At 44.4% G+C, this 21,281-nt stretch overlaps 2 protein-coding genes across 2 annotated transcripts in view; one reads left to right on the top strand and one right to left on the bottom strand.

The window, feature by feature from the left end:
• LOC142892780 (ribonuclease inhibitor-like) overlaps positions 1–3,058 on the top strand; it is a 75,379-nt gene extending 72,321 nt beyond the window's left edge. The window contains exon 4 of the mRNA XM_076033058.1: positions 2,620–3,058. Coding sequence (XP_075889173.1) covers positions 2,620–3,058 — 439 coding nt within the window. The remainder of the gene's footprint in view (positions 1–2,619) is intronic.
• Positions 1–21,281, bottom strand: part of LOC142892607 (NLR family CARD domain-containing protein 3-like) — a 406,144-nt gene that overhangs the window by 118,784 nt on the left and 266,079 nt on the right. Inside the window, exon 4 of the mRNA XM_076032801.1 lies at positions 12,243–12,404. Coding sequence (XP_075888916.1) covers positions 12,243–12,404 — 162 coding nt within the window. The remainder of the gene's footprint in view (positions 1–12,242; positions 12,405–21,281) is intronic.

Below are 21,281 nucleotides of genomic sequence, written 5' to 3' on the forward strand. Positions count from 1 at the left end.
CCCCCCCTTTCTTTTTTTAAATATACCGCCATTCTTTTTTTAATCATCCATGTAAGCACTTTTAGCTACATTTTGTACGGAAAGCGTTATACAAATAAAGCTAATTATATTTGTTTGTTTCGGTTAAACTGATGCACAATACAGATTACTGAATACATTCATGTGGGGATCAACTTCATGTCAAACTTACTTTGCACTCGTAATCCCCTGGCATGAAGGAATGCTCTCATCATTCTGTACCCTGTGTTTGGGTGACTGAGTTGGATTTCTGCAATGACGGCATCCAGCTCTTCATCACAAAGCGCTTAATACATGTCCGACATTCTAAACAAACAAAGAATAATTCCTGAAATTTTACTTGGCAAGAGCCAAAACATATATGATTAAAAGCGTCCATTTTCACTGCAACCATTTTGACGTGTATTTGTTGTATCATTAGTGTTATTAGGTACAAGTGTTGCTGCGTTCATTGCAAGGTTAACGTCATTTGCGTCAATAGATATGGAAAACAACTACACTTAAGTGTTCTGTTAAGGTGAAACAACAAAGAAGCCTTTAAGTCTAAATTGTTTAATAAATAGGTTAAGAGCAGTTGGTGTAAGTATGAAAGTCATTTCATTTATTTGTTGCGTTAAGAGAAGCATTTATAGAGCGTCGTTGCCACCTACTGGCATCTTTCGGTAGTATTTCTGTTGTAATTTTGAAGCGAACTTTATCCCGGAAGTAAGACACGGGAAACACACTGCCAGCGTTTTCTGATGAGCACCCGTTCCTGTAAACCAGTGTTTGTGTGCCGCGAGATATTGTCAGGCGTGCCGTGGGAAATTATCCCATTTGTGTGCCTGTGCAGTGTAGCGCCTGGCAGAGTAATCATGTAGTACTCTTCCATACCAGTAGGTGGCAGCAGCAGGTAGCTAATTGCCTTGCGCTTGGAGACAAGCGAATTAGTGACGCATGGATGCAGCGACAGGTGTGTGGATTGTGGATAGCGGGACGACGGTTGAAAGTGATGGATAAGTTTTTGAAGAGGAAAAATGCTGACTCTGAACTGGACCCTGGACAAAATCCGGACCCAGATGAAGGCCCTAGTATGAGTGGAGGCAAAGACGGTGACGTCGAGCAAAGTTTCTGGCGTGAGGCAATACAATGAAAGCTATCTTTCATTTGGATTTACTTTTACCGGAGATGCAACGGCACCGACTCCGTTGTGCTTGGTATGTGGTGAAAAGCTCTCCAACAGTGCTATGGTCCCAAGTAAGCTTAAACGCCATCTCCAAACGAAACAGCCCTCAGTTCAAAAGAAAAATGTGGAGTATTTTGTTCGCCTGCGTGAACACACGGAGAAACAGGCAACTTTCATGAGAAAAACCGCAAAAGTAAACGAGAGAGCCCTTAAAGCTAGCTACCACGTCGCTGAACTAGGGTTGCCACCTACCAGAGTTACAAATCCGGGACCTCTGGGGGGGGGTCTCAAGTCTGTCGAGGGGGGGGGGGGGGGGGGGGGGGGGGCGTTGAGATGTCTCAAGACTGTCGGGGGGGGAGGGGGGGGGGGGGTCACCGAAATATACGGGACACAAAGTGAAGTGCGTCCTGTATCAGTTCATTACGGGACAGGTTTTTTAGTTGCCAAGTACGGGACAATCGCGTATTTTACGGGAGTAGACCACAGGCAGAAATCAAATGAGGTTTTGTCATTTTACCTTAAAAACGGGACAAATTGTGTCCCGGGAGAGATTTTATTTTTCCCGGGACAGGTGGTGAAAAAAGAGAACAATTCTGGGAAAAACGGGACGGGTGGCAACACTACGCTGAACTTGTGGCTAAATCAAAAAAGTCCCACACTGTGGCAGAGCAATTAATACTTCCCGCCTGCAAAGCCATTGTAAATGAGACGCTCGGACCCGAAGCGGCTAAAGAAATAGCCAAAGTCCCTCTCTCAGATAACACAATCTCCAGACGTATGAATGAGATGTCTGCAGACATCGAAAGTGTGGTTTTGGACAAGATCCCTATCAGTAAGAAATTTGCCTTGCAACTTGATGAGTCTACTGATATAAGTGTTGTTGCAGATTCTGAAGTCGACATTTCACTTTGATTTTCAGAGTGATGACACCCTGGAAAAACTCTCCATCATTATAAACTCTCCATCATTTATGCTCTATTCAGGTTTGAGTATTGCAGGTTGTCAAAGCTCAGCTGTGATTGGCTGCTCTCAGCTCCGAAGTCCAACCCCTCCCACCTCAGACACCTGGACCTGAGTGAGAACCTGCTACAGGATTCAGCAGTGAAGGAGCTGAGTGGTTTTCTGCAGAGTCCAGACTGTAAACTGGAGACTCTGAGGTCAGTTCACCCTCTTCACTCGACAACTTCTATCACTCTTGTTGTTGTCGTCATGATTTGCACTTGACTGCTGTTGGAAATTCAATTTGCAGACACTGGTTTGTGTTTGAAATGAATGAAACTGGGTTTAAAGGTACAGTGTGTAAAATCCTGCCATCTAGTGGTCAGCTTGCAGATTGCAGATTCTGAAGTGGACATTTCACTTTGATTTTCAGAGTGATGACACCCTGGAAAAACTCTCCATCATTATAAACTCTTCATCATTTATTCTCGATTCAGGTTGGGGGACTGCAGGTTGTCAGAGCTCAGCTGTGATTGGCTGCTCTCAGCTCTGAAGTCCAACCCCTCCCACCTCAGACAGCTGGACCTGGATGGGAACCAGCTGCAGGATTCAGGAGTGAAGCCACTAATGGATCTTGTCCACAGCAGAGACTATCAACTGGAGAGTGTGAGGTCAGTACTGGTTTGGAACCATTGGATGATGGTTCCAGCACCAAAGCCAGTTGATCCCACAGCAGAGGTCCAGTGTTCCCAGCCACAGTGTGAGAGGAGGATGGTGACGTCCAGCTGCTCCTCATTCATCCAACATCTGCTGCCAAACTGCTTCTTCTCTCAGTTCACCACCCAGTTATTGATCAGTTCATCTTCATCAGGCCTCAGTATCAGTCCAACACTCCATGGTCACATGACCTTCATATGTTCCACACTTGACATGTGACTGAGAGTCTGCTTCGTCTCACCAGTCACTCCACCATCTCCATCAACAGTCAGCGTCTCTGTGATGATGCGTTCAAGGACCGTGAGTCCTGACTCCTGCTATCTCTTCTTCTCTCTACAGGTGGAGGTGAGGGAGGATGAGGAGGAGACTGAAGAGGAGCGCTCCATCTAGTGGTGGCTGACAGAACTACAATAAGTGGAGCCAAACAGCAAGCTGTGTGTCACGACTAGTGATGGTGAGGTGAAGCCTCATGAGGCATTGAACCACTTGAGCCAACTGGTTCGAAGCTTCATTTGCACACGAAACCACCTACTGGCCAAATGTACAATCACAGGCAAGCTGTGTCTGAACCACGTGTGATGCATTGAATTTTTGTGTCTGTTATGTCTGTTGGGAATGACTATGAATTGCAAAAAATGAATGACCAAATAATTTCTGTACATAAATTATATATATATATTTTTGTTTTTTTTTCTGGGATGCTCCAAACAAATTTTGTTGTTAACTTTGTTCAACAATGACAATAAATAAATAACTTGACTTGATAACTATGTGTATGATACATCTTTTGAATGTATTCTGTTTGTGCAATTTTTTTCTGAAAATGGCATGGGTGTAATCAGGCAGATGACAGTGAAAGTGATTGTGGGACTTGGAAAAGGGCATAGATCAGGGGTGCTCACACTTTTTCAACATGCAAGCTACTTTTAAAATGAGCAAGTCAAAAAGATCCACCTCCTATAAAACAGGAAAAGTCATTCAGAAATATATTTGTAGTCCAATGATAAAGAAAGAAAGGATTAAATGGGTCAACATGTTCCCATGTGCATTTATGCTCATCATTGCACAGAAAACTCATGTTTAAAATTGTTTAGGTTATATCTGCCTATGTTTGATTTTATCAATAAAAGTGTGTTTAAGTTAAGATGTTTTGCTGTATATTTTTGTGTTTTCCAGCGCATAGGTTAGGGATAATTGGTGTGCGTGTGTGTGTGACGCAGACGTTTTGCTAGCAGCATCTCCCAGGATCTCCGGCGCGACTGCAGTGCGTGCGCACTTTGAAGCGCATTTTCCGAGCGAGGCGTCTCCATCAGTTTACGCCAGGATTGCAAGCTCACGCGACAACCCCGTTAGTTTTGCGTGTAAAACAACAGCGAAACTCTTTTTCCTGTCCCTGTCTGGTCTTTATTTGATCTGAATGGTGCCGAAGCCGATACGTCACATTAACGTTTCAGTGTAAAGCACAGCACATATAAGAACAAAATCCAGCACATCGTACATTATGATCAAAATCAACCAGATCCACCGTGTTTTCTAATCCTGCCTGAACGATTCTACCTGCTGTAATTGACGCGGATCTCTCTCTCTCTCTCTCACACACTCACTCTCTCTCTCCCTCTCTCTCTCCATGCGATAGACCCAAACTCCCTTCGCAATTGACCAGTAGATAGCGATGGACGTAATGGGCACCCCTGGCATAGATGCTTGTGTAACATGGACATTGATGTACAGGACAGGGGGCTCCATCCTATCACCTCTCCTCTCCTCACTCTCTCCCTAAGCTCTCAAAAATATCTCCAAACTAAACGCTATCTAGTCTCAAACACTCCAAACTATAAACGCTATCAAAAATCTAGTAATCCAAACTCTCTCCAAATCTCAGTTGACTGCAACTCTCCAACAATAACCCCCATTTTGAATGGAGCCTGAGGGGTCTATATAAACCGTTAAAATATTAATTGCATATACATATATGTATATATATATATATATATATATATATATATATATATATATATATATATATATATATATATATATGGGTCCACTTTTCTGCTGCAGATGGCCATTTTCATTTTACACCGTCCGTCAAGAGAGCACTTCCATTAGGAAATAGTCAACATGAAATTTCGTCTTCTACTGACACCTGCTGGTCAAATTGAATAGTTGCAAATATTGTGAAGAAGTTGTCATCTAATTCTAATCCTAAACAATATGGCCATTCGAAGTGAAGTATTAAGACAATTAATCAGGTTTGTACTGCTTGATTAAACACATTCATCCCGTTCCAGTGCACTAAAACCCACTTCCCTTCAGGACCGTGTCAGCGAAGCGAAAACTTCCTTGAGTGACGCTGTTTCCCAGCATGCAATGCGAGCTCACGATTCACAATACTATTTCATCACAAACATGGATGTAAAAAATAAAAAGGGACGAAAAATGAAACTTCAGGAACACCAACCAATACAATGCAATACAAGCAGAACTGGGCTGAAGTTTTATATTACGTACACCATAATAGAGCGTTCTGGTGGACAAGCCATACTATTTAATCCGTGTCCTCCTATGGTAGTTCCGTGGGAGGAAGCTCATCGTAGAGGTCACGTGCTGTGTGCTCGTCACGGAAAAGTTGTAATAGGAGAAGCTTGCTGCCGGAAATAATGCGCTACAAGTGGATGTGACCCTCACTGAACCCAATTCAGACAACTCTCCCTCCACTTTTTTTGTTTTGTATGAGCATTAAAAAAAAACAACAACAACATAATAATAATATGGATTTTGACCATGTATGTTTTGGAGTTCATTGAAAGAGGTCCCCCTCGACGGGACGTAACACGGAGTTTTCACCGTGACAGCAGGTTGAGCTCCTTCCGTTTTACAAGTGACGTCGTCACGTTAGCCTGTCCCATCCCTGCTAAATTCTTTAAAGAACTACCGTTAGTAAACTTTTAAATCATAATACGCTCTACAATCATAAACACTACACAGTTTGGCAGCAGATGTTGGATGAATGAGGAGCAGCTGGACGTCACCATTCTCCTCTCACACTGTGACTGGGAACACTGGACCTCTGCTGTGGGATCAACTGGCTTTGGTGCTGGAACCATCATCCACTGGTTCCAAACCAATACTAACCTCACACTCTTCAGTTGATGGTCACTGCTGTAGACAAGATCCATCAGTGGCTTCACTGATGACTCATTCAGGGGGTTCATATTCAGGTCCAGCTCTCTGAGGTGGGAGGGGTTGGACTTCAGAGCTGAGAGCAGCCAATCACAGCTGAGCTCTGACAAATTGCAGCCCCACAACCTGAACAGAGAATAAATGATGGAGTTTATAATGATAGAGAGTTTTTCCTGGGTGTCATCACTCTGAAAATCAAAGTGAAATGTCCACTTCAGCATCTGCAATCTGCAATCTGACCACTAGATGGGAGGATTTTACCCACTGTACCTTCAAGCCCAGTTTCATTCATTACTATCACAAACCAGTGTCTGCAAATTGAATTTCCAACAGCAGTAAAGTGAAAATCATGACGACAACAACAAGAGTTATAGAAGTTGTAGAGTGAAGAGGGTGAACTGACCTCAGAGTCTCCAGTTTACAGTCTGGACTCTGCAGAAAACCACTCAGCTCCTTAACTGATGAATCCTGAAGATAGTTCTCAGCCAGGTCCAGCTCTCTGAGGTGGGAGGGGTTGGACTTCAGAGCTGAGAGCAGCCAATCACAGCTGATCTATGACAACCTGCACCTCTCCAACCTGAATACGGAATAAATGATGGAGAGTGTCATTCACAGTTGGGTGTGCGCGCGCGCGCGTGTGTGTGTGTGTGCGTGCGTGAGTGCGTATGTGCGCATACGTGTGTGTTTGTGTGTGTGTGTGTGTGTGTGTGTGTGTGTGTAATTTAAAACCAGTTTTACACATTTCTAATGGAATCAAAGTGAATTCCAACAAACTCAATTCAAAGTCATGACAACAATAACTGCAGCAGTTGTAGAGTGAAGAGGGTGAACTGACCTCAGAGCCTCCAGTTTACAGTCTGGACTCTGCAGAAAACCACTCAGCACCTTCACTGTTGAATCCAGAAGGCAGTTCCAACTCAGCTCCAGGTGTCTGAGTTGGGAGGGGTTGGACTTCAGAGCTGAGAGCAGCCAATCACAGCTGAGCTCTAACAAACTACATCTCCACAACCTGAATAGAGAAGAAATGATGGAGAGTTTTTCCAGGGTGTCATCACTCTGAAAATCAAAGTGAAATGTTGACTTCAGAATCTGACACTAAAGCAATCTGAAATCTGACCACTAGATGGTAGGATTTTACACACTGTACCTTTCCACCCAATTTCATACGCTTCAAACACAAAGCAGTGACTGCAAATTGAATTTCCAACAGCAGTAAAGTGAAAATCATGACAACAACAACAAGAGTGATAGAAGTTGTAGAGTGAAGAGGGTGAACTGACCTCAGAGTCTCCAGTTTACAGTCTGGACCCTGCAGAAAACCACTCAGCTCCTTCACTGTTGAATCCTGAAGGTGGTTCCAACTCAGGTCCAAGTGTCTGAGGTGGGAGGGGTTGGACTTCAGAGCTGAGAGCAGCCAATCACAGCTGAGCTTTGACAAACTGCACCTCCACAACCTGAATAAAGAAGAAATGAAGGAGAGTTTATAATGATGGAGAGTTTTTCCAGGGTGTCATCACTCTGAGAATCAAAGTCAAAAGTCGACTTTAGAATCTGACACTCAACAAAGGAGAGAGGGTGAGTGAATGAGCGCTGAAATCTGACCACCAGATGGCAGGATTTTACACTCTGTACCTTTAAACCAGGGATGCTCACACTTTTTCAACATGCGAGCTACTTTTAAAATGACCAAGTCAAAAAGATCTACCTACTATACAATTGGTGTGTGTGTGTGTGTGTGTGTGTGTGTGTAACGCACATGTTTTGCTAGCAGCATCTCCCAGGATCTCCGGTGCTTCTGCTGTGCGTGACTTTGAAGCGTATTTTGCGAGTGAGGCGTCAAAACAAAATTCAGTACATCGGACATTATGACCAAGGGCCAATTCCAATTCCTCCCTTAACTCCTCAATCTCAACCCTCGCCCTTAACCCTCAATCTTTGGCCCCCAATCTTGGCCCTCAAAAATAAGTGTAAGGGCTTAGAAATGGGACACCCCTTAAGTGCAGTTACGTCTTCAGACTGTGGGGGGCTGCCGTACGCCAAAGCTAAGTCCAGTCTGTCAAGAAGACGACAACGACGAAGAAGAAGGAGAAGAAGAAAAAGACGATGAAAAAGAAGAAGTCCTCCGTCGCTACACAACGAGGTACACAAGTAACGTGAAGCCGGGACCGCCGGTCCGGCTGACAAACATCGTAAAGTAAAAAAAATAAAAATGTTACGCAACAACGATGTCAATAATCCATAAAAAACTCTTAAACTAAGACAATAAAATGGTTTTGTAATCTTTATATCTTTATTAACTAAGAAAATACTTCCATTTGTAGCTCGCTTTTTTGTCGCCATCTTTTTCGAAGATGTCTTGGCAAAAATACACAATGCCTTCTGGGTAGCCCTCACTGCCAAGGGTGGTCGCGGAGAATCTCAATATTGAGGGCAATACAGCCCTTAATCTCCTCCCTCAACTGGACGTTCTTAGAATCGGGACAGCATTTGCACCTAGCAGGGAGCGCGCATTTTTGAGATTGAGGGTTGAGATTGAGGGTTAAGGGAGGAATTGGAATTCACCCCAAGATCAACCACAACCACCGTGTTTTCTAATCATTGACTTCCTGCCTGAACCATTCTACCTGCTGTAAGTGACGAGGACTCCACTCTTAAAGCTCTCTCTCTCTCTCACTCACTCTCTCTCTCTCTCTCTCCCTCTCCCTCTCTCCCTCTCTCTCTCTCTCTCTCTCCGACCTAATGGGCACCCCTGTTTCAAACCCAGTTTCACTCATTTCAAACACAAACCAGTGACTGCAAACTGAATTTCTAACAGCAGTGAAGTGAAAATCATGACAACAATAACAAGAGTGATAGAAGTTGTAGAGTGAAGAGGGTGAACTGACCTCAGAGTCTCCAGTTTACAGTCTGGACCCTGCAGAAAACCACTCAGCTCCTTCACTGATGAATCCTGCAGTTGGTTCTGACCCAGGTCCAGGTGTCTGAGTTGGGAGAGTCATTGGACTTCAGAGCTGAGAGCAGCCAATCACAGCTGAGCTCTGACAACCTGCAGCCCTCCAACCTGAATAGAGAAGAAATGATGGAGAGTTTAGAATCAAAGTCAAATGTCGACTTTAGAATCTGACACTCAACAAAGGAGAGAGGGTGAGTGAATGAGCGCTGCAATCTGAAATCTGACCACCAGATGGCAGGATTTTACACTCTGTACCTTTAAACCAGGGGTGCTCACACTTTTTCAACATGCAAGCTACTTTTAAAATTACCAAGTCAAAAAGATCTACCTACTATACAATCGGTGTGTGTGTGTGTGTGTGTGTGTGTGTGTGTGTGTGTGTGGAACGCAGATGTTTTGCTAGCAGCATCTCCCAGGATCTCCGGTGCTTCTGCTGTGCGTGACTTTGAAGCGTATTTTGCGAGTGAGGCGTCTCCGTCAGTTTACGCCAGGATTGCAAGCTCACGTGACAAGCACGGTAGTTTGGCGTGTATTTAAAGAAAACAACAGCCAAACTCTTTTTGCTGTCCCTGTCTGCTACAGAATGCAGGTATCTGAAGTATACATTGATTTTAACAATTATTATAGTTTCAGATTTAAAATGAAATCTGCTTTATGTCTCCTTTATTTGATCTGAGCGGTGCAGAAGCCGATTCGTCTCATTTACCTTTGACTGTAAAATCCAGCACATATAAAAACAAAATCCAGCACATCGTACATTATGACCAAGATCACTGAGTTGCTGCCTGAACCATTCTAGCTGCTGGAAGTGACGAGGACTCCACACGATTGACCTAATGGACACCCCTGCTTCAAACCCAGTTCCACTCATTTCAAACACAAACCAGTGTCTGCAAATTGAATTTCCAACAGCAGTGAAGTGAAAATCATGACGACAACAACAAGAGTGATAGAAGTTGGAGAGTGAAGAGGGTGAACTGACCTCAGAGTCTCCAGTTTACAATCTGGACTCTGCAGAAAACCACTCAGAACCTTCACTAATGAATCCTGCAGCTGGTTCTGACTCAGGTCCAGGTGTCTGAGGTGGGAGGGGTTGGATTTCAGAGCTGAGAGCAGCCAATCACAGCTGAGCTTTGACAACCAGCAGTACTCCAACCTGAATAGAGAAGAAATGATGGAGAGTTTATAACGATGGAATTTTACCAGGGTGTCATCACTCTGAACATCAAAGTGAAACGTCGACTTCAGAATCTGCAACAAAAGCAGTCTGCAATCTGACCACTAGATGGGAGGATTTTACCCACTGTACCTTCAAGCCCAGTTTAGGGCGTGTTTTCATTGCCTTGCCTCACCACGGTTCGCCTCGGTACAATTGCGTTTTCATTGGCTCTGTGATTACGAGGCCGTGGGCGGAGTCGACACGGTAAAGCGGGACAATGTTTTCCCCTGCATCACTTCTGTGCGATACACAACAGCGCAGCGATGGACAAAGTAGAAGTTGTTTCATACCTGCTGCTCGGTCTGTGGTTGCTTTTCTGTTCAAGAAAGAACACTTTCCCTCACTGAAGTCACAGTTGATAAATTATGCAGCAACATTTATAATTTATTGTTTCGTTTTCCATGCGAGCAAATGTGTAGTTCAACCTTCATATTTTCACCAAAAGTAAACACGAGACGGATACAACGGGAAATAGCGTTTATTTAAAAACAAACAAACAGAAAAACAGACAGTAAACACGCCTCCTTATTTGAAATAGCTGCCCTCGCGAGCCAAGGACGACTTTGTTATATGCCGCGGTGTTTGAGGCTTCCTCGCGGCCAAGAGCCACGTCCTCTCGACGAATCAGTATTTCTTCTCTCCTCAAGACTCCTGGGGTTCCCTAGCTTACCGCGCCTCACGCAGGAGCAACTTGATTTGTTTTCTTTACCGAGCGCTTCGCCATTTGCCGTTTGTCGTTTTCGCGAATATGGTTGAACACACTCGCGACGTCGAGGGCATTCCCGGTTCGCCTGCCTCTCCCCAAAAGACGAAAGTAAACATGTATTGAAAAAGCTGTTTTCAAAAACTGTATACACATAAATGTATTTGTACAACACCAATAGTAGCTACTTGTATTCACGGTAAAATGGACCTGACACGGAAGTTCTGTGTCAAAGGAGTTGGCGTGGATGTCTGCTCTGACAGGGAACATCGACGCGGACACGGAGCCAATCCAGTGCCCTGCTCGTCGCTACGTCACCACTAAACTCGCTTCTTGCTCGGACCCTGGGGGATTGAGGTACCAAAACAGCGCCCCCTACAACTGTGTAGCAGCCAGTGCAAACACCCTAACACCATACCATGGCGAGGCGAGGTGAGGCAATGAAAACACGCCCTTTCATTCATTATCAAAAAAAGTGTCTGCAAATTGAATTTCCAACAGCAGTGAAGTGAAAATCATGACAACAACAACAAGAGTGATAGAAGTTGTAGAGTGAAGAGGGTGAACTGACCTCAGAGTCTCCAGTTTACAGTCTGGACTCTGCAGAAAACCACTCAGCTCCTTCACTGATGAATCCTTAAGGTGGTTCCAACTCAGGTTCAGCTCTCTGAGGTGGGAGGGGTTGGACTTCAGAGCTGAGAGCAGCCAATCACAGCTGAGCTTTGTCAACCAGCAGTTCTCCAGCCTGAATAAAGAATCAATATTTGATTTCTTCCATGGTGTAAATGTCATATTCAGAGTCATTTCTCCCTGTTGATGATCCAGATGTGCAGCTGTTGGGATCACTGAGTCATTCCCTCAAAGGAGTCATTGTGCCAGTGGGTTGTCAACACAATAACAACAGCAGTGTGTCAGTCAGTGTGCAGCCAATCAGCAGTGAAGATGGAAAATAATCAGTGAGTCCTTTGTGTGCTTGTGGCTGTTTTCAGTCATCAGAGTCTCATTACAAGTCAAACACATTCAAAGGACAAGATGAAGAAATACTGCTGCACTATTAATCTGCCTCTAATATTTCTTCACACGATCTTCTGCTCAGTCATGTGACCTTCATCACCAATCAACAACTTCCATTGAGCTCCAAAGTGACTGGAGACATTTTCCACACTTTCTTCCACCATCCAAAGTCTTTTCTGGCTGCAGATTGTTGACATGAAAATATCAACAACATCCACTTTGTCTAGATGAGTCTTTAATATCTGCTTCAAAGTCTTCACACTGAGCAGCGTTACACACCAGTTGTCATCTGCTGACACACACTGTCCACCAGTAGAAAGCAGGAACTGACCTGAGAACTTCCAGTCTGCAGTTTGGACTCTGCAGTCCAGCACAGAGCAGCTTCACTCCAGGATCCCTCAGGAAGTTCTCACTCAGGTCCAGCAGTGGGAGGTGGGAGGGGCTGGACTGCAGAGCTGAAGACACCACTGCACACTGAAGCTCTGAGAGTTCACTGGATGAAGGAGAGCAGAGAGAGAAGTTGTGGTCGACATGTGAGATTCTAAAGACAGTGAAAGTGAATCAAGACTCATTAATGTCTGATCATCATCATCATCATCATCATCATCATCACCATCACCATCATCATGTAAATGGAGGGAAGTCCCGCGGTGGTGCAGCATGTGTTTACATCTGTGGTGCGTGGTGCCGGGACACTGCAGTGGTATGCAAACACTGTTCACCACTGGCACAGTTGATGATCATAAAGTGCCGTCCATTCTATCTGCCCTGGCAGTTTACTGCCATTTTGCTAGTTGCAGTTTACATCCCTCCCACCAACAACAGCAGTGAGAGGAACACTGCACTCAATGAACTGTAACAGGCCATCAGTGATCAACAGACAGCAAACCCAAAAGCTTTACCATCCTCACTGGAGATTTTAGTCATGCTGACCTCAAGACTGTCCTTCCAAAAGTCCAACGCTTTGTATGTGGAGGTGTTCCGAGGGAGGAGCAGGGCTCGTGCTCATGTGCGATCAATTCCACAAGGATTGGGACGCTCAAAGGAAATGGGTGTGCGTTTGTGCGTTCGCAACATTTTGAACATCCAGATTTTTTTGTTTCAGGATGAAATCCATGTACGTTTTTGTAAATGAAGCCCCAGGTCCTCAGTGTCTCCACTACAGTGTCCTCAGTGCAGCTTCACACTCCAGTGTGTTCCAGCCACTGAGTGTCAACACGTCCTGTTGTGACTGACAGTGTTGCTCTGATCTGCTGCTTCAACTCAACATGATGCTCAGTTGTGTGTAAAGTCACTGCAGCTTGGAGCTCCACTGGATCAGAGATCCTTCACTGGCGTCTCTTCGGACTCCACTGCATCTTTGATCCAACTGCTGTTTTATTGTCTGCTGCCAAATGAAGGAAGGATGTGATGTGTTTGTGTGTTCAATGTGTTGATTGTGTTGATTGACTGTGTAGTTCCACAGTTTTCATTCATGTAGCCGCTCTTTACCTTTGACGCTCAGGTGTCTTCAATGTCCGTCCGTCATACCAGCACCACTACATCATTCATAAATTGATGAGACGTGGGTTCCATTTAACTCGTTTATTTTCCTTCTTGAGTTTTTGGTTCGAGGCAACACAGACAACGTGAGGTCAAAAGAATTTTTGGCTCACCAACCACTCCGGCTTGACCCGCTTTCCATCAAACAAACATTTCGGCCATTTTTTTTTCTCGACCTAAAATAGCTGCGGGTCACCTTTCAAAATAAAATAACGGCTTCAGCATCAGAATCGGATGGTCTTGGTTCCCTTTCTTGAAGAACTTGGCAGTTGTCAGCCGGAAGGCATCTTGCACTGTACCCCTGACGACGCCATTAACTTCGTCCAGCAGTGCAACGTAGGGCTCTTTCATCAGACGTTGACTGATAGATGACTGAACGAATGGCTCGCGGCTTAGCGCATCAGCGACAACGTTCTTAACGCCAGGGACATACTTCAGATCGAAATCGAATGCGGCAAGCTTAGCAACCCATCTTTGTTCACATGCATCCAAACATGGCTTTGTTAAGATGTAGGACAATAGGCAATGACAATGACCAAACTTGTCACAAATGGCCCATTTTAACGCCAGGAATTCCAACCTGTGCGCTGGATAGTTAATTTGTGATCGGGACAGTGTCTTGCTGGCGAAAGCGACAGGTCGAGCAACAGTCTCACCTGGTGGCACTTGAGACAGGACTGCGCCAATGCCATCAAACAACGCATCAACAGCGAGAACGAAGGGCTCACTGAAGTTGGGGTGGGATAAGGTGACATTGCAAGCTAATTCATTCTTCAGGGTCTGGAACGATTCTTTGCATGCAGCAGTCCAGTCGCTCGCCATAAGCGCTGGTGGAGCAGATGATCGCTTTTTCACCTTCCTGCCTCTCATGGCCTTATGCTGCACCTGCCTTCCAGAGAGGAGTCTGAACAAGGGTTTTGCTTTAGCAGAGCAGTCAGCTATGAAGTGCTGATAGTAGAAGATTAGGCCCAGGAAAGAATTAATCTTCCTCCAGGAAGGGGTCACACCATCACTCTCCATCAGGTCAGCCTCTCCCACATCCATGATGGCTTTCATCTTGTCAGGGTCCTTCATCACCCCGTCCCCACAAATGACATGTCCCAGGAACCTTACTGACCTCCGCAAGAGATGACACTTCTTTGGGGCCAGTTTGAGTTTGTGACTTTTCAGACGGGAGAACACCATCTCTAGACGCTCAAGCGCCTGCTGTTCAGTTGGGGCAAAGACCATCAGGTCATCAAGATAGCAGAGCAGACTAGTGAAGTTTTCATCCCCGAAGATTGACATCATCATTCGCATGAATGTTGCAGGACTGTTGGACAGACCTTGTGGCATTCTGTTGTACTAGTGGAGGCCAAAAGGTGAAGAGAAAGCTGTGTATTTTTTGTGCTCTTCATGGAGTGGCACATTGTAGAAGCCAGACGTCAAGTCCATGGTGGAGAAGAAGACATTTCCTCCAAGTGCAACCCACCGATCCTGGAGTGCCTTGGGCCAGGCCGTCGAGTCGGACCATGAACAGGACTGTTTGAAGCTGGGGAAGATCTTTGCAGGAGCACCTTCTCCAGCATGTTAATAAGGCGGTTCAGGGCATCAGGGTCAGTGGCCTGTGGCTGCAGTGGGCTCTGTTCTTCAGCAGGTGGTGCAGGTGGCGAGACAGCAGCAAGAGCATTCACTGACACCCTTTCTCTGGAAGTTCTGTTCACTGACATCATTTCAGAATGATATTCGTTCAGAATGTCTTGGACTTCACGAGCAGTCCACTTGTCTATCGTCTTCGACCTGTAGGTCATGGCGAGCTCAGTAGAAGGGCAGTTCTTTATGAACATTCGAGTCACCTCAGTGCTGGGGCTGTCCAGTGACTTTCCTTGCTCCTTCAGACGTTCAATGGCCAAGTCAACAGCGCGGTTCAGTCTAAGCCAGTAGTCAAAGGCATCCTCACCCTTCCCAGGAAGAGTGGTGTAAAAGTCTGCTAATGGGAGTGGTGAACACGGAACAGAATCAAAGTGCTTCCGCAAGAGACCATAAATGGCATCGGGGTTACAGGTGATGTTAATACCACTGTTCCTGGTCCCAAACCTGACAACATCCTTTGCTTTGCCACCAAGATGAACAAGGATCTCCTCCGCTTGTTCCTCAGGTTGCAGATTCCCCCTCTTAATGAAACTCCTCATGAGCTCCTCCCACTCCTGGACGGAAACAGAGTCTGAAACGGAAACGGAGTCTGAGTTGTCTCCTCTGAAGCAGGGGGGCTCCTTCAGCTTTCGATGAGGGACATATTGCAAATGGGACACGTCAAAAGCATTTGTGGCAGACACATTTGCATGGCTAGGTCGAGGGGTAGCACTATGTAAAGGGGAACTGGCTAGCATATCAGCATGGGCAGGTGAAGGGGCAGCACTGAGTAAAGGGGTAGTGACAGATGCACTGAGGTGAGAGATAATGTCCTGTGCCACCCGCTGGCTGACCTGTTGAATCAATGCATCACCCATCTGACCTACAATACTAGCAGCAATAACATCAGGGGTAGGTGCAGGGGAACACATGCTGTGCCTGTCCGGGACAGGGGAACGCGTGCCCTGGCTAGCAAGGGCATGAGGGTTTGCATCTGAGTTGGGGGGAGGGATAACACCAGTACTGAGCAAGGGGCGCCCAGGTTTACACTGATTACCCAACACTACACCACCCCCCTGAACAGGACTCTCAAACAGTAAACTTGAAGGATGCATAAAACCCCTCCCTCTGCCAGCACCAAAAGGAGTTACAAAAACATTACCCTGAGGATTACTCATCTTTCCAAAAAGTTAACAAAACACAATACCACAAAACAAAAGGATGAAACCACAAAAGGCCTAGACTGGAAACTGAAAAATAAATAAATAAATAAAATAAAATAAAATCTAATAAAAGTACATAAACCCTCTACCTGATGTCTAACAGTGCACAAAAGCAACACATCTGACTGACTTCAGTGACCGCAGATGAACAGCAGCAGCAGAACAGTCCCCGGGTCGCTCTGCAGCATCGGTAGCACAACAAAAGAGTCTCGAGTCACGGCACCAATGTGACCTCTCCTATTCTGTCCTGCTTGCTGTATAATGAAGACTTGCAGAAGTCAGGTGTGGAGCAGCAGTTTATTCTCTGAAACAGAATGGGACACAACCATAACTTGCTCCGTGAAACTTGGTCACCTCCTGCTTCATGGGCTTCCTCTGTACTGAAGTAGTGATCATATAGTTGTTGTTTCTACAATACAAATAATATTAAAAATGAAATACATTTTTCTACAAAATACAAAAAAATGACATTTGCAATTTCAATAATTCACTCCCTAAAGCTCCATTTTTATACACTGTTAACATTCTTCCAGTTACACACACATACCTGAAACAGAATGGGACACAACCATAACTTGCTCCGTGAAACTTGGTCACCTCCTGCAGAGACAACGTGCTCCGTATGAGAGCTGTGTGCTGCTAATGGACATGGTAGCATGCTAATCGTTTTTAATAGCAATAAAAATAAAAACGAACTTTGCTAAAAAATAAAAAAATAAAAAAATGAAAAAAAAAATGAAATGAAAGACACCAGCACACATTTAAACACTGAAACACAGTTACATGACTTATTGCATTAATTTCTGTCTCAGCAGGGAGGAGACCGTCTCACCTGCTTCATGGGCTTCCTCTGTACTGAGGATCGCCCAGAATGCAAAGCGCTAACTTCAAAATAAAATACAAAATAAAATACAAAATAAAATATAAAGAGCCATGGCTGTGCCCCAACCAAGTTTAACATGATTGAACACAATTTATTTTGTGTGTGTGTGAGAGAGAGAGAGTGGATGACGCCTTGCAGGTGCGGTCCTGGATGTCGGCTGCTGATTGGACGCGCCACGGCTGAGAAGGAGGAGCAGTCGAGCCAGCCTGACTGTCATCCCTCCTCCGCTCCCAAGTCTGCAGTTAGTCACTTCTGAAATGGTGTTAGAGCACGCAGCCGTAGGTAGTGATGGCCGATGGAGGCTTTGTTGAAGCTTCGACACTTGTTTCAAAAAATGGTTCATTACTCGAGGCTTCAATGACACAGTGCTCGAGGAGGTCATCTAGTGCTCAATAAAATGAAGTGCAATAGAAACGTGTTCATTGTTTCATAGGTTGTTTGGGATTTGATTCGCCATGCATTCTTGTTGGACAACACTACATGGTTGTACGGTTCAATGCTGACACAATAAAATAAAAATGAAAAATAAAGACAATGTCTCTTTTTTGGCACGACTGATTGTAGTAGACTATAGCTCTATACTTAGCCTGACAGTTTGTGCAATGAATTATATTATATCCTAAAACAAGACTAAATAGCCCATAGTTTAAAAATATGTTCAATAGTAAGTGTTCAGTGGGTCAGATGTCAAATGTGATCTATTTAAAATGTAGAATAGATGAGCTAAATAACACATATATAATACACGTTGATGAGAATTGAACCGTCGCCTCAGTCTTGCAAGTCCAAGATTGTCATAATGTACCACAAACCCAAATCACACTCCCTTTTTTCATCGAAGCTGTTTGAGTAGCGTTAGCACACCGTGATTCCTCATCAACTACAGGCCTACACTTCAAATAATTATGAGAAAAATCCAACGTAAAGAGAGCACTTCCATTAGGAAATAGTCAACATGAAATTTCGTCTTCTACTGACACCTGCTGGTCAAATTGAATAGTTGCAAATATTGTGAACAAGTTGTCATCTAATTCTAATCCTAAACAATATGGCCATTCGAAGTGAAGTATTAAGACAATTAATCAGGTTTGTACTGCTTGATTGAACACATTCATCCCGTTCCAGTGCACTAAAACCCACTTCCCTTCAGGACCGTGTCAGCGAAGCCAAAACTTCCTTGAGTGACGCTGTTTCCCAGCATGCAATGCGAGCTAGCGATTCACAATACTATTTCATCACAAACATGGATGTAAAAAATAAAAAGGGACGAAAAATGAAACTTCAGGAACACCAACCATTGCAATACAAGCAGAACTGGGCCGAAGTTTTATATTATGTACACCATAATACAGCCTTCTGGTGGACAAGCCATACTATTTAATCTGTGTCCTCCTATGGCACTTCCGTGGGCAGAAGCTCGTCGTAGAGGTCACGTGCTGGTTGCGCGTCACTGATCACCTCCGGGAAGGTCGTTGCCCTTGCAGGGTACCTGATTCAGGTGAGTATATGGACAATATGGGTCAATGTGGTCAGTCGTAACAAGAGAAGCTTGCTGGCAAAAATAATGCACTACAAGTGGATGTGACACTTTTTTTTTGTTTTGTATGAGCATTTAAAAAAAACAACAACATAATAATAATATGGATTTTGACCATGTATGTTTTGGAGTTCATTGAAAGAGGTTTATATATATATATATAAAATAAAAATGATGTTTTGGAGTTCATTGAAAGAGGTTTATATATATATATATATATATATATATATATATATATATATATATATATATATATATATATATATATATATATATATATATATATATATATATATATAAACCTCTTTCAATGAACTCCAAAACATACATGGAGTTCATTGAACTCCATATGTATATATATATATATATATATATATATATATATATATATATATATATATATATATATATATATATATATATATATAAACCGCGTGTGTGTGTGTGTGTAACTTTAACTAACTTATCTATTTCTATCCATCTATCAAACTTACTATCTAGGGATCTATCTACTACTAACTCTCAAAAAACTAACGGACAACCAAGAGCAACAAAACCAACCTACTGCAATTCGTATATTTTAGTGTGTGTGTGTGTGTGTGTGGGGGGGGGGGTTAAAATGAGCACAGTGATGGTTCCGCAGCATAAAGTGTATCTTCAGTCGTCGATTGTATGTGTGGGAGTCCCTCAGGTTCAGCCCAGCTGATTTAGTGTTCGGTGAGAGGACCCTTGCGTCTGTTAAGGGGTAAGTGGCTTTCCGATGTTAAACGAGTAGAGAATAATGAGATTAGATTACGTAATTTTTTTTCCGTGAACGCTTGCATCGTGCTTGTGAAACTGCTCACCAAACTCTTGTCGCCAGCCAGTCTAAAATGAAGCGGCAGTTTGACAAGAAAGCTGTGGCTCGAGTTTTTGAGACAGGCGTTGTGTGTTGGTATTGTTGCCGTTACCCGGTTCCGGTTTGCAGGCTGGTTTTTCTGGTCGGTATGTCGTGGAGCGCAAACTTTCCGATACAGATTATGTAGTGCACACTCCTGATAGAAAACGATCGTCCCGCGTCTGCCACGTCAAAATGTTGAAAAGTTACGCCCGGTTCACACAGGACACGGAAGCGCCGCGCCGCGAAGTGAAGCGCTGCGAATCGCCGAGCGCTTCGTGTACCCTATTTCTTGTGCTCCTGGTTATTTTAAAAGGCAGACAAGAACGTTGTTTGCTGTTGGAGGGCTACAACAACACTTCGATGCTACGCTTTGTGCCGTCGCTACGGACCCCAAACTCTCGTTCTTGTTGGATTCGGGTTCGGAGCAGACTGGTGGGAGAGTTTGTGTACAGGTTTTGCAAAGGAACGGTGTCTTCAGTTATACACACGCTCATTAAAGTGCCGACTGTGGAGGAAGCTCGTGCCGCTGCACGCCGTTTCCAGCAGAATAACAGCGAAATGACTAAAATAAAAACAAATCAGGAAAACATGTCTTTGCTGTGCTTTTATTTACAAAGTTAAAATTCTTCTAACTTACAAAAAATGTGAACGAAAAGGTAGAAATATAAATACGAAGGAATACATATTTGTTCAGGGGTGCGTAAAGCCGGAGCCCTGCATTTGCTGCGCTACCCTTTTTAAAAAGGTCTCCGTTGCGCGTTATTTTAATATGTCCATCTCTTTTAGAAGAGAAAGCATCGCCCCGGTCTCATCCTCTCTCCAAATGTCAACATTCTTATTCGCGTTTGCCAGGTTGTTTCGCGCCGTCTGTTTTGTTAGACGACGTAGTTGTGCGGTCATGAGTCGCAAGAGCGAGGCGTGGCGCATGCGCACTCGCATTGTCCAGTTAATAGTCCGATTAAGGCGTATACATGGCAGAGAAATTCGAATTCCAATCGCATTATCTGGGTGTCTCAATCGGAGTTCTCCGATTCCAATCGGAGTTCTCAAACTCCAATCATAATCGGAGTAAGGTGTTTACATGCACGTGAGTTCTCTGATCATAATCGGACTAAGGCAATAATTCGATTTTCTCTAGTGCCATGTAAACGCACTGAATGAAGTGGTTCAGACCAGACGCGAACAGGCGCGGGGCTCGTGCCATTCATTTCAATGGAAGCGGAAGCGCCACGAAGCGGAAGCGCCACGAAGCGGAGCGCCGACGAATTTCGCGAGCGAGGCTCCAACTGGTTCACACCAGATGCGAACAGCTCCGCGACGGTCGACAAGCGCTACTGCTCAGCTGCAGTCTTTTTTTCACTCCCACTTGAGCTTCTTTTTTTTTTCTTTAAAAAATAAATAAATAAATAAATAAATAATTTTCATCATCGCCCCCCCTCGCCCCGTAGCCAGCCCGCTCCGTAGCTTACTTTCGTGTGTGTGTGTGTGTGTGTGTGTGTGTGTGTGTGTGTGTGTGTGTGTGTGTGTGTGTGTGTAAATAAATAGAAACACGCACTCAGGTGTCCATCTCAAGACAAGACCTCTTTCATAATGATCATTGACCGGCATCTCTAGGATCAAACAGACGTATTTTGATCAAGTCTTCCTCTGTGTGTGTGTGTGTGTGTTTCATCTCTCTCGCACTCTGATACAAT

The sequence above is a fragment of the Nelusetta ayraudi genome, unplaced genomic scaffold, assembly GCF_046127955.1.
Source record: "Nelusetta ayraudi isolate G7.1 ecotype Tasmania unplaced genomic scaffold, CSIRO-AGI_Nayr_v1 ptg000039l, whole genome shotgun sequence".
Lineage (NCBI taxonomy): Eukaryota > Metazoa > Chordata > Actinopteri > Tetraodontiformes > Monacanthidae > Nelusetta > Nelusetta ayraudi.